Source organism: Sminthopsis crassicaudata, chromosome 4 (assembly GCF_048593235.1).
Source record: "Sminthopsis crassicaudata isolate SCR6 chromosome 4, ASM4859323v1, whole genome shotgun sequence".
NCBI lineage: Eukaryota > Metazoa > Chordata > Mammalia > Dasyuromorphia > Dasyuridae > Sminthopsis > Sminthopsis crassicaudata.
Window position 1 is genome coordinate 351,732,808 of NC_133620.1, and position 13,566 is coordinate 351,746,373.

General features: G+C 35.6%; 1 protein-coding gene across 2 annotated transcripts; it reads right to left on the reverse strand.

The window, feature by feature from the left end:
- Nucleotides 1-205: 205 nt before the first annotated feature.
- Nucleotides 206-5,933, reverse strand: LOC141539146 (keratin, type I cytoskeletal 10-like). Of its 2 annotated transcripts, none has more exons than XM_074261468.1 (8): nt 5,233-5,933; nt 3,970-4,052; nt 3,345-3,501; nt 3,092-3,253; nt 2,857-2,982; nt 2,213-2,427; nt 1,186-1,437; nt 206-570 (listed from the first exon to the last, which is right to left on the reverse strand). In XM_074261468.1, the coding sequence occupies exons 1-8, from the start codon at nt 5,881-5,883 to the stop codon at nt 564-566; spliced, it is 1,653 nt and encodes a 550-aa protein (XP_074117569.1). In that variant the 5' UTR covers nt 5,884-5,933; the 3' UTR covers nt 206-563. The 2 variants fall into 2 exon arrangements, with proteins under 2 accessions (XP_074117569.1, XP_074117568.1); XM_074261467.1 differs by having other exon boundaries at nt 1,166-1,437.
- Nucleotides 5,934-13,566: the final 7,633 nt, after the last annotated feature.

Sequence of the window (13,566 nt, forward strand, 5' to 3'; positions counted from 1 at the left end):
CAGGGTTAAATCCCAAACTTGGAATTTTGCACTTGTGTGAGTTTTGGAGAAGCCATTTCCTTTCTCTGAGCCTCAATTTCCTTTCCTACAGGGAAGGAATAATTAGGTTGGACTGGATGGTTTCTCTAAGACCATATAATAACTTTTCTTGGTAAGATTATTAATATCTCATTCAAAAGAGAAAGATCACACATACACAATTACATTGTTTGCATCAGTAAGAAAGTTTATTGAAGTATATCAGTAAATAGAAATAGAGAGTTTCTATATGAATTGTTTTCCTTGAAGAATACTCTCTGGTAAAGTGAAAAGGAATAGGAAAGAAACCATGAAAAACCTTTTAGACACCTTATGTTTAAAGTGAGAGAAGGTGTCTAAAACCATTAGAAATGATGAAGATTTTCTTTGCCCGGATATGTTGTGATCTGTTGTGTTCTACTGAAAAAGATGCATCCATGTCAGTACTTTAGTAGTGCTTCTTGGTCTCTGATTCCACTATGGATGAAAGGATTCTACCATCAGGGGCAACCTCCTCAACGATAGTCTTGATCACATGGCTTCTATTAGAATCTGTAAGTGAAAAATCACCAGTGTTGGTATTTCTACTGTATAATGAAGAGTGCTCCTCTTTAAGAAATTGAGGAGATTTTAAGAGACCCCCAAAGCTGCGCTTGAACAAAAAAAATAACGAGTGAAATTATCAATTGAAATGCTCTTCTATAACCAAAAGAAATTGTAGTTTGGTCCTTGGAATGCATATTTATTAACTAAAATACTTTTATGTAGATATACAAATTCCATTTCTAATCTAAAGGAAAATGTGAAAAAGAACCTAACAACAATGGCCTCTTTTGAATTTTATTCAAAATTTCATTTTTGAATTATTCCCTACAATGTCAGTATTCAAGGTCTGTAATTTTGTTGGTGTGGGTCTTGCCTTCACCAACACAGGTCATAAACCTTAACATTCACTAGATGGCCTTCTAGAGTTTTTCTAAAACAGACCTCATCATGTAGACAGCCCAAGAGGAGCTTTTTCTATCTTAGCCAGGATGGTTCTCAAACAACAGACACATAATTGCTCAATTGGTTCATGTTAAAAATCTTGAATAAAAAAGGATCCATTAGCAAAACCTACAAGAAAATTAAAATGGTTTCTGATTACCCCAGTAAGTTTCTGCTGACCTTGTTCCTGAGCCGCTTTTAGATTCTCCACCAGATCCAGTGCTTCCTCCTTGTTGTCCTCCACTTGAACCTCCTCTGGATCCAGAACCTTTGAATCCTCCACTGCCACCTGAGCTTCCACCATATCCTCCACCTCCAGAGCTTCCACCATATCCTCCACCTCCAGAGCTTCCTCCATATCCTCCACCACCAGAGCTTCCACCATATCCACCACCGGAGCCTCCTCCACGGCCACCACCTCCAGATGAGCTACTAGAAAAATAAAAAGAGAGACAAATTTTAATGATTAATTATCCACAAACATTTTAAAATGTGTGGCCTCCCTCCCAGTTTTTATTAGACAGAGAAACTAAATAGTTGGAACAGAGATAGATGGCCATGTGTGATGATACATGCCCATAGTCCCTCCTCCTGGGGAAGATTGAGATTGATGGATCACTTGATTTTGGACATTCTGAACTTCAGTAGGATTAAGGTGGATTGGATTTAATCATTAAATATGGCACCCATATCATGAATCCTTGGGGGCAGAAGGCTACCAGATTTCTTAAAGAGGGGCAAATCATGCCAGGTGGGAAAAATAGACCAAGTGAAAGACCTCATGTCAGTCAGTATTGGAATGGAGCACATGAATAGTCAATGTATTTTTAGCCTGGGCAAAATAGGGAGATGAGAGAAAGAGAGAGAGAGAGAGAGAGAGAGAGAGAGAGAGAGAGAGAGAGAGAGAGAGAGAGAGAGAGAGAGAGAGAGAGAGAGAGAGAGAGAGATGGACAGACAGAAACATAGAGACAGAGACAGAGAAACAGAGACAGAGACAGAGCCAACAGAGACAGAGACAGACAGACAGAGAGTCATGATGTTCATAATCATTCCTTGGCCCAAATCAGACAGATGAACTCAACTTTTCAAACAGAGCTATGGATTCCTCCTTTAACAATTCTTTGCTTCTCAAAAATTAGGAGAAACTCCCCTGCCTAAAAAATTGGCAGGCAGGAAAATTTCCAATAGTGAGATTTCTTTCACTCACCCTCCTTCCTCTAGCAGGCTGCGGTAGGTCTGAATTTCATTCTCCAGGCGGATCTTGATATCAAGGAGCATTTGGTATTCTGAATTCTGGCATTCTGTTTCAGCCCTGATCTGCTGTAACTGCTCTTCTAGAGCAGTGATCTGAGCCTGGATTTGTGACAGCTGTACACAATAACGACCTTCTGTCTCTGCCAAAGATGATTCCAGGGATTGTTTCTGAGAAGAGAGATGCATGGTATGAATTAATAACATCATTGATTAAGTGGAATAAAACAAAATTCATTCTGATTAGAAAATTCATGAAAGAAAAAGATATTGGATATCAAGTAGAAATTTGTGACCTGACCTAGTTTTAGCATTTTAGTAATTTCAAACTAATATCACTTACAATTTCTATCCTGATGTGGAGTTTTGGTTATATTTCTAAATCTTGATGCTTTCTATTTTGCTCATTTTGTCTTAAGATACCCTAATGATGATATTCCCTATCTTGGTGATGAAGCCTTGAGATCACAAAATTTTATTGGAAAGCTTAAAATTGAATGGGAAAAATTTATATTTTTTAGAAAACTATAATTACATGAAAAGAGAATTAATCCTTTCTGAAAACATAGATCTCATGTTCTGAGTTAATTGTTAACTTACCAGGGCCAGTTGTGACTGCAGTTCAATCTCCAAAGCTTGAAGGCTGCGTTTCAATTCAGTGATCTCAGATTTGTGACTGGACATTTGTTCAACATTGGTATCAATCTCTGTGGTCAGCTCCTTGCTCTAGGATCATAAAAGCAAAGGAGAGGAGGCAGAGAAAAGAATCATTAAAAGACAATAATAACCTTTATAGTGAGGTGAGTGTCTTTTAAGCATGGTAAGTTATTTTCACCTTTTCATTGAACCAGGCTTCAGCATCCTTGCGGTTTTGTTCAGCCATAGCCTCATATTCACTTCTCATGCGGTTCAGATATTCAGTCAGATCTACTCCTGGAGCAGCATTCATTTCCACATTCACATCTCCAGTGGACACATTTTGAAGATCTTTCATTTCCTGTGGAAGAAGGAGAGCTCATGATATGTTTTCATGGTGAGGCTGAAAACTATGGGAATGGGTTGTGGGATGGAACAGAATTTTTTCATACCTCTTCGTGGTTCTTCTTCAGGAAGGCCAGTTCCTCATTCAGGCTTTCAAGCTGCATCTCTAGGTCAGATTTAGCCAAAGTCAGATCATCTAGGACTCTGCGCAGGCCATTAATATCAGCCTCCACACTTTGACGCAGGGTCACTTCATTTTCATACCTGAAAAAGACATAATCATGAATATAACTCTATTTAAAAGAATAGTGTATGGGGAGGGAATAGGACATGGGAGCTTGAGGAAATGCAGAGAAACAGAATATAATATATAAGGGAAATAATGGTGTGTAGTTATTACTGGTAGAGCAGTGACTTGATTATTGATAGAATTCATTTCATAGTCAGGTAACCAATTGATTTCATATTTTCTTTAAGCATGTTTATTTACTTCACACACAATTGGTGGTAACAGTTGAGTAAAAGCAGCAAATAATCTAAAATGACTTACAAGTCAGTTGTTAGATGGTGTTATTATCATATATATATATATACATATATATATATATTTACTAAGCAGGATGTGCCATTTGGGGGACATTGGAAACTCATTTTGATTTTGGTAAACAATTACCCACGCCAAATTCATGTCTGACAATTTTTGGGGCACATGCTCCTATTCCCTTTGCTTACTTCAGTCTAAAGTCATCAGCAGCCAGCCTGGCGTTGTCAATTTGCAGCAGCACATTGGCATTGTCAGTACTTAGATTCAGGATCTAGTAGAAAAAAAAAATTTAGAAAGAGATCATATATTTTTGAAAAAGGCTGTAGTTCTTAAGAACTGAATTTAACCATTAGCTTACAGAGTTGTTTGGGGATACTTTTGTCATTTAAGAATGAGATAACATGCATGGTACTACCTGTTTGCTAAAGTTTGGATGTTCCAGGATTTCTCAAGTTGTGCCTTTTCAGACCAGGCATTTTTTTCTTCTCAACCAAACCTGTTCTTATTATTCTATGTTATTTCACTGACTCCAGGATACCTCTGCCTTATTTGCTACTCTCTCTGTATATTCCTAAGTAATTATATTTAGAATTTGTCCAGGATGTCTGAATTTTAGATATCCTTGGAAGATATAAATTGCATCTCTCTTGCTTCCAATTGGAAGAAATTCATACTTCTGGAAAATGTAAGAGAGAACAAGTTTCTATGAGTTTAGAACATGTTTTATTCACCCTCTTAGAATTGGAAGAGATTCCATCCCCCCATTCCAATGGTTCTTTATAATTTTTCCCTTTCATTTCTTTGATTACACTTGCTTTCTTCAGGAGTTCATTAGAAGTCCAATAGCTTTCATCCCTCTGACATCCTTAATGACCAATAATGTTTTGCCATTGCATGTTGGATTAAGATTGCTGTACCTCAACTTTTCTGATATTGGACTACACTGAATTATTCCCATGACCATGAATAAAATGGACAACAACAATAAGCAAGCTTATGTTTCTTGATTTAAGGTTTCTTTATCTCAATTCTTTTTTAGGGGGAAAGGGATTGGAGTTTGGAACTAAGATCTATGATTTCATTGGTCCAAGTAGCTGCCAATAAGAAACTGCCTTTTATAATGCAGATTAACACCTGTTTTTAAATTTAAAAGTCTTAGAGAGTTGCCTAGGGGCATTGAAAGAAATTAAATAACTTCTCTTGGACCATATACCTAGTAGGCTTCAAAGAAAACTTGAATCTAAATCTCCTGACTCTGAGATCAGCTTTACAGTATATATAAATGCATACATACATACATACATACATATACATACATACATATACATACATACATATATATACATATATATACATACATATATATATATATATATATATATATATATATATGTAAGACTAAGGGTTAAGTACAAGACTGGTTCAGAAGCAGCATAAATGATGTTTCTTACCTGATCCTTAAGTTCTTTGATTTGGTCATAATAATGAGAGTAGTCACGAGGTTCTCTCTGATTGGCATTGCCATTTTTCTCATACCATTCCTTGATTTTTTGCTCTAGCTCATAGTTAGATTCTTCCAGACTTCGCACTTTGTCCAGGTAGGAGGCCAGGCGATCATTCAGGTTCTGCATGGTGACCTTCTCATTGCCTGTGAGGAGCCCTCCATCACCTCCACCAAGGCCTCCCCCAAAGCCTCCCCCAAGGCCTCCACCAAAGCCTCCTCCACCAAAGCTTCCTCCACCAAAGCTTCCTCCACCAAAGCTTCCCCCACCAAAGCTTCCCCCACCATAACTGCCCCCACCAAATCCGCCCCCACCAAAGCTTCCTCCACCACAGCTTCCTCCACCAAAGCCACCACCACCAAAGCTACTTCCAACATAGCTGCTGCCAGCACCAAAGCCTCCTCCTCCTCCTCCAAAGCCTCTTACTGATCCACTGCCAAAGCCCCCTCTTGAGCAGCTGCCATAGCTAGAGCCTCCACCAATAGAGCTAACCCCATAACCAGAGCCTCTACTGCTTGAGATTCTGATGGATGAACTTCCTCCTCCTCCTCCACTTCGGGAGGAAGAGTATTGTTTGCTGGAACTATATCTCTGGGACATAGTGATACAGTAGAGGTTCAGCTCAAGCAATGCTTGCTATCCAAAGACTGTGCCAACCCTTTATATACTGTACTGGGAGGGTGTGCCCCATCTACAGACTTCTCACTAGGCTAGCTTCTTTTTGCCAATTTAGCATTATCATTACTAATAACCAATCTGATACATCCTGGTGTGTGTTTCACCTTTAAAATAAATAGGACATTTATTATGTTGAAATGGAAGATGGGTGGAGCTCAGTCAAGACTCTCTATCATTATTCTTTTTCATCTTTTGCAGAACATTGAGCAACTGGTTAAAAAAAAAAAAAACTATATTCTCAGCAAAAAAAAAAAAGGAATGCAAGTGATAGATAGATCTAATGGTAAGCTTGACATTTCACATACACACAGACACACAGAATTTTCTTCTCCATAAAATGCAAAAAGCATGGCGGAAAGTATTCCAAGCAATAGCCTGAAAAAGTAATTTTAAAATTATACTTTATTGGAATAATCAATATTGTAAGTGAGCAATGTAAGTGCTGGTTCAGGTGCCAAAGTTCTTTCGTGAAGCTGAAGGCATTAATAAATCCTTTAAATGAATAACTCACAGTGTTCCAGAGCTATTATGTACACAGGATTCATAAGAGTCATAAATACCTAACTTAACAAGTGTCTACATATTTCTTTCTAGAGAAGCTTTTCTTCCAAAGAGTGAGAGCTTATTGACTTTTTTTGCCAAAAGATGGTGATGATTAATCTCTTTGGTAGAGGATCTTTTAAATTGAAATGATTTCTATAGTTCAAGATTTTTTAAAAAGAATCTGCTGAGCACATGAAGTCATCCCAGATTGAGATTTTTTTTTTGGCTTTTTAACTCATCCATCATTGAGGTGTTGTATTCTCCCAGCAGCAAAACTAAGGAGTATAACATATGAGCTCAAATCCCTAAGGTTGATTTAGATGACTACTGAATTCTTTCCATCCCTTCCATTTCTCAGGTTATGAGATAGTGGAATTGTGTAATACTTTGTTCATATTCATCTTCCATTCAGTGATCCTTTGTGAAGAATCATCTAGGTACAATGCACTATGTCAGACATTGGTACTAAGACAAAAAGTAAACCATCACCTCCTTTCAAGGACCTTTGCCCTGCAGAGGCATATAAGAGGGACATAATAAATATAAGTATGTATATATGCTATGTGTATATGTATCTATATACACACATAAAAGACATATATGGATATTTTCTAACATCTGAAAGGTTCTTGTAGGATTCTTGTGAAGTCCAGATGAAGCAATGTAGGGATGGTGTGAACAATGTTTGCCAGATAAATGTATTGTGTAAAAAATAATTGATATCATTATTCTTAATAATATTATTATAGAGCCAGAATTAGAGACATTAGTTTTTCAGGTCATTGGGCATGAACTGTAGATATAGGGTCAAGACTAGTGATTTGCCTGATGTGCATAACTCTTGCATGAGAAAACTCTCCCACCAAAACAGATTAGCAATTGCAGTATTAGAAAACTGCCTAGAACTCTGAGGTCATATTTAGTCTTTCCCAGGGTCTTATAGCCATTGTTTTCCAGCTTGCCCTGCTTTCGAGGCCAGCCTCTTTTCCCTCTTCCAGGACGCCTTCTCACTGCAGATTTGAAATAATAACAATAAAAGATGGTATCTATATACTACTTTCAGGTTTGCAAAATACTTGGCAAATATTGTATCATTTGATCTTCACAATAGCTGTGGGAGTTATTGCTATTATTATGTCCATTTTATGGGTAAGGAAATTGAGAAAAAAAGAAATTAAATACTTTAGCTTGTAAGTGTCTGAGGCAGGATGAACTCAGATTTTCCTTTCCCTGTGCCATCTAACAGTCTAAGATCATATAGTTCATAAATGGTGAATCCTGAATTAAAAACAGCCTTATAATCCTAGTCTTGTGCCCTTTCTCCAACATCAATTTGTGAACATAATCACAATAGGTGACATCCATATAACATTTAAAAGGTTGCAAACTACTTTGTTTCATTGAACTTTGCTATGGATTCTGTGGAGAGAGGTACTAGACCTATAATTATCCCCCTTTTTCAGATGAGTAAATTATGGCTGGAAATTTTGGTGGCTTGCCAATTTAGTATCACAAAGGTAGTCTTAGGCTTTAGAGGTGGTGTCTGATCCTGTAGCATTCCTGAAGCTGCCTCTAGCCTGCTTGCTATACCATCAGTGCAATATCTGTATATTACATAAGAACACAGGGGTTAGTCTGGTTGCCTCAAATTTCTTTCTGGAGAAACTTTGTTCCAAACTAAAAAAAATATTCCCAGCCAGGAAGTTCTTGGAAAGATCTTGAAAATCAAGTTTGGATATTTGGCATCTCTCTTCTATTGCTAATTAGATTTTTGAATTAAATTCGCGCTACTCAGTGCATTTCATGAGAACAACAGAAAGAGTTTCTGCAGGAAAGGAAGATTGGTAGCAAGCATTCTCACAGTTTATTATTCCAACATATTTCAGGTTCTTAAGCTTGTCAGTACCTGCCTGTGAAAAAGAAGTACACCAGAAAAAGAACACCCTAGCATTGATCTTTCATGACGATAAGACCAAAGAAAGCCTGTGAAAAATTTGTGAAAAGCCAGAATGCCGAATAAAATCAGAGAGATGTTAAAGCTTTGAAACCCAAGGAGTGATAGGAAAAGTTTAAACTCCTTTGATTTTTCAAGACATTTACATGGCTAAGTGGATAGAGAGTTGGACCTTGAGTTAGGGAGATCTGAATTCAAATGTTCCATTCTAACTCTGCATTCTTGAGCAATTCACTTAATTCCCAGCTACCTCAGCACCTCCTTTCTAGGGTTGTTGTGAGGATCAAATATTTTTAAAAAACAAATTGCTATGTAAATCTAAAAGTTCTATGTAGATGCTACTACATGATAGAATATTAGACTCCTCTGAACTGATCACATTCTGTTTTGATTAAGTTAATTTATATACGTGTCTTATCCACTCCAGTGACAAGAATAGGGAATTCTATTTTAGTTCATCTTTGTTTCCAAAATACCTTAACAATAAATGATTAACAAACATTTGTCAAATAGAAGTGGATTTTATCTAGTAAGGGAGATGAGAGGATGCCTATATGCCTGAAGAGATGACTAAGGAAATGAGTGACTAGATGTTCAGAAGAGGGAGGGATGATTTGGCCTAGAATTGATAGGACAGCTTTGCAGAGAAGGCAGATTTCATTCTAGGTCTTCCTTAAAGTGTGCATAATACTTTTTGGTAGGTTGATAGGTTGAAAGGGTGAAGGATATTCCATTTAGAGGAGAAAAAATATGAAGAAGCACTTGGACATTTAGGAAGGGCTAAACACAATCAGGGCAATTTTGTTGCTATTTTAAATATGAAAAACACTTTAAAAAGTTATCCATTAGGGAAAGTCAAGATTTCATATGAAATCCCATTTTTCATTTTTTCTTCTTCTTTATTGATAATTAGATTCACAGTAAAAATGAAAATTAAAAAGTATATAAAATTTTCCTCAATTATATGTTAAAACTATTTTAACAGTCAATTTTAAAAAATTGAGTTCCAAATTCTCTTCTTCTTCAAGCAGTTTGATATAGGTTATATAAATGTAGTCATGCAAATATTCCTGTATTAATCCCATATTAATCATATTGAATATATATCATTACATATTGAATATAATCATAAAGAAAGCACAGACCAAAAAAAACAAAACCAAAAACAAAAAATAAACAAACCACCAAACCTCAAAAAAACAAAACCAAAACAAAAACAAAAACGAAACCCAAAGTTTAAAAAAGTATGCTTAAGTCTGTATTCTGACTTCATTATTTCTTTCTCTGGAGATAAATAGCATTTTTTTAATCACTTAAGTCCTTCAGAATTGATTTGATTATTATATTGTTGAGCATAGCTAAGTTATTCACAGTTGATCATCATATAATATTGTTTCTGTGTATAATATTTTCCCAATTAGTTCATTTCCCTTTGCATCAGTTTATGTAATTCTTTTCAGGCTTTTTGAGAGCACCCTCATAATTTCTTACAACGTAATCACATTCCATTACACTTATATACTTCATTTTGTTAAGTCATTCCCTAATTGATGGATATTCCTTCAATTTTCAATTTTTTGTCACCATTGTGCCTCTATAGGTATTTTTGGTACATATTGGTCCTTTTCTTTTCTTTTCTTTTCTTTTTTTAATCTGTTTAAGATACAGGCCTAGTAATGGCATTGTTGGATCAAATCATATGCATGGTTTTATAGACCTTTGGGCATAATTCCAAATTGTTCTTCAAGAAGCAACTAGATGGTACAGTGATAGAACTCTAGCCCTGGATCCAGGAGGACTTGCATTCAAATCGGATTCTTAACACTTAGTAGCTATGTGAACCTGGACAAGTCACTTAATTCCAAATGGCTCACCAAAAACTCTCCCAAACCAAAAAAACTCCAAATAAACCAACCCAAATTGTACTCCATAATGGTTGAATCAGTTCACAACTCCATCACAGTGCATTAGTTTCACAATTTTCCCACACCCACTTCAACAATTTTTATTTAACTTTTGTCATTATTAGCCAACTTGGTAGATCTAGGATGGTAGTTCAGAGTTGTTTTAATTTGCACTTCTCTAATCAGTAGTTATTTAGAGCATTTCTTCATATGACTATAGCTTTAAATACTTCATATGAAAACTACCCGCTCATATCCTTTGACCATTTATTAATTTTAGGAGAGAGCTCTTATTTTTTTTTATAAATTTGAGTCAGTTCTCTCTTTATATGAGAAATGAACTCTTTATCATTAAAAACTTGCTAAAAAGAAGATAAACATTATGAGAACTGTGTTTTAAGAAGATGGAGAGCTGTAGATTGGATTGAAGAAGAGGAGAGCCTAGAAGTAAGATGCTATTTAAAATCCTGATAATCTGTGTGTGTGACATGAACCAGTATGAAAGTAATGGGAATGGAAAGTAAAGGATGGATATGAGACATTATCCAAGGATGACCAAGAGAACTGCATGTCTAGCATTCCACAGTCCAAGACAGAACTTGAACTTAGGTCTTCTTGTTCTGAAGTTGGCTTTCTATCCAATTTGCTAAGCTACATAAATTTGAATTTAAATTGTGCTTTGTATTTTACAATAAGATTTCATTTATAGGATCTCATTTGATCCTCTCAATAATCCTATGATATGAAGCAGGACAAATTATAGTGTAGAATCCTAATATTGCAAAACACTGCATGAATGCAGGCTATTACTATTATTGAGCAGTACATTGTCAATAGAGTGATAAGGAGAGAAATTAAATTATTTGATAGCTTGGCAAATGCTTTGAATTTGTACTTCTTTGAAGGATTATCTTTATTGTCCCTAGATTTTGAAAGTTTTCTGGATTATTGTTTTATCTTTCAAAGGAAATGAGAGAAGAGTTTTACATCCTGAGTGAGGGGAATAATTAATTTGAAATGAGAGAATCTCTCTTTTTCTCTGTTCTTGAACAAGTTATTTACTATCTCTGGGCGTCTGTTCTCTCATTTATAAAATGAGAGACTTAGATTAGGTGTAATCAAAGGTCTCTTCCAGTTCTAAATGCTATGATTTTACTGAGTAGTTTTGGACAGCTCCTGCCTTAGATTGGTATTTTGCTTCTCTCCAATATAAATCCCTTAAAGATAGTTTTTAGTTGAAAATTCCAATGTATGTTCTTTCTCTCATCAAATAAGCATGCTATTCTTCAGCTAGTAAGCAAGATAAGGAAACAAAACACATTTCTTAATAAAGTTAATGAAATATTATTATTGTGATTCATTCATTTTGGCCATGTCCAACTTTTTGTGACCCCGTTTGTTATTATTGTTTCATTTATTTATATCAAAGATTCTGCAGTGGTTTGCCTTTTCTTCTCCAGCTCATTTTACAGATGAGGAAACTGAGGCAAACAAGGTTACATAACTTGTCCAAAGTCACTTTAGATAGTAACTGTCTAGGGCTAAATTTGAACTTAGGAAGATGAGTCTTCCTGACCCCAGGCTTGGTGCTCTAACCAGGCTGTCCCTAATGAAGTGTCATGGTACAATGGAATGAACATTGGACTTAGAATCAGGGAAGTTGAGCTGAAATTTTATCTATGTTTGACTAAGGACTTAATCTCTCAGTTCTCCAATTTCTTCAACTATTAAATAAAGGTGTTTGTATGAGAGTAATCATGAATGTTGCTTTCAGTGTAAGGAGAAGTAATTAGTTGGAACAGTAGATAGAGTGCTGGAGTTAGGATGACTTGAATTTAAATGTACCTGTGTGACACTGCCAAGTCATTAACCCCTATCTGTCTCAGTTTCTTCAACTATAAAATGGGGATAATTGTACTTATTTCCTAGGGTCATTAGGAGGATAAAATGAGATAATATTCATAAAGTGATTCACAAACTTTAAAGCACTGTGTAAATGCTAGTTGGTATTATTATTGTTATTAATTATTTTATGTTCTAAGACAAACAAAGAACTTCTTAGGGCATTTAATACAAAGTTTGAGAACCTACTTCTGTTGCTTAATTGTTGCATGAAATTATTGTGTGAATATGTGATTGTGTGTTTATATATGATCCAGTTTTCTCATCCATAAAATAAGAAATAATAATATTTTTGTCATGGTAAATAAAGACTCAGCTACAGAGTTAGAAAAATCTGAGTTCAAGTCCTGCCTATCTCTGATACACACTGACTATGTGACCTTCTCTGTACCACAATCAATGTCCCAAAACTGTACAGTGAAGTTTTCCTTACCGGAGATTCCTGCTGACAATGAAATCACAGATCTTATACACATATCCTAGAAATGTCATAACATTAATTCTGCCTAGGTTGATTATCACAAGCCTGTGACTCTGTTCTGAACTTAATGGCTAACTCACATATTACAAACATATCTAATTGACTCAAGTACAGTATATTGAGAACACAAATATTTGATGTTTGTAGAGAAAATGATCCTCTGGTTTCCTTCAAATCTCAGCTCAAAGACCACTTTCTGCATGAGGCCTTTCCCAGTGTTTGGACACTTGAGATTTCTCCCCTCTATCTCCTCTGTCTCCCCCATGTAACCTCCTGGAGACTTTTCTTTATATCTTGAATGCTTAGCTCAGTAATAGCAAAGAAGCTGACATATGGGTAGACTTTAATCAATACTTGCTAGTTGATTATCAGTCAGTCAATCAAATAATTGCCTTAATAAGCACCTACAAGGCACTTTTCTAAATTCAGGGGACACCAAGAAAGCTAAAATTTAATCCATTTATTATGTACTTACTATATGCTAGGAATTGTGCTAAGCTCTGAGAATACAAAAAAGAGGCAGACAATCCCTGCTTTCAAGTATCTTACATTCTAATGACATTATTAAAACATGCTTCAAACATAGACATGTCAAAAATAATTGATACAAAACATGACATTTTAGGGAAACATTTTAAGCCTAGTGTTAAACCTATTATCATATTTTCTAAATGAAACTAAATATAGGTTTTAAATTAAACAGAAAGTCAAACCAAAACAGTTTGATAATTGATTGATGCACATGAATGTCTTCAAATTATATGATTCCACAGAAACACATTCAATAATTCCTTCATCTCATGGAATCTTTTTCTAGTGAT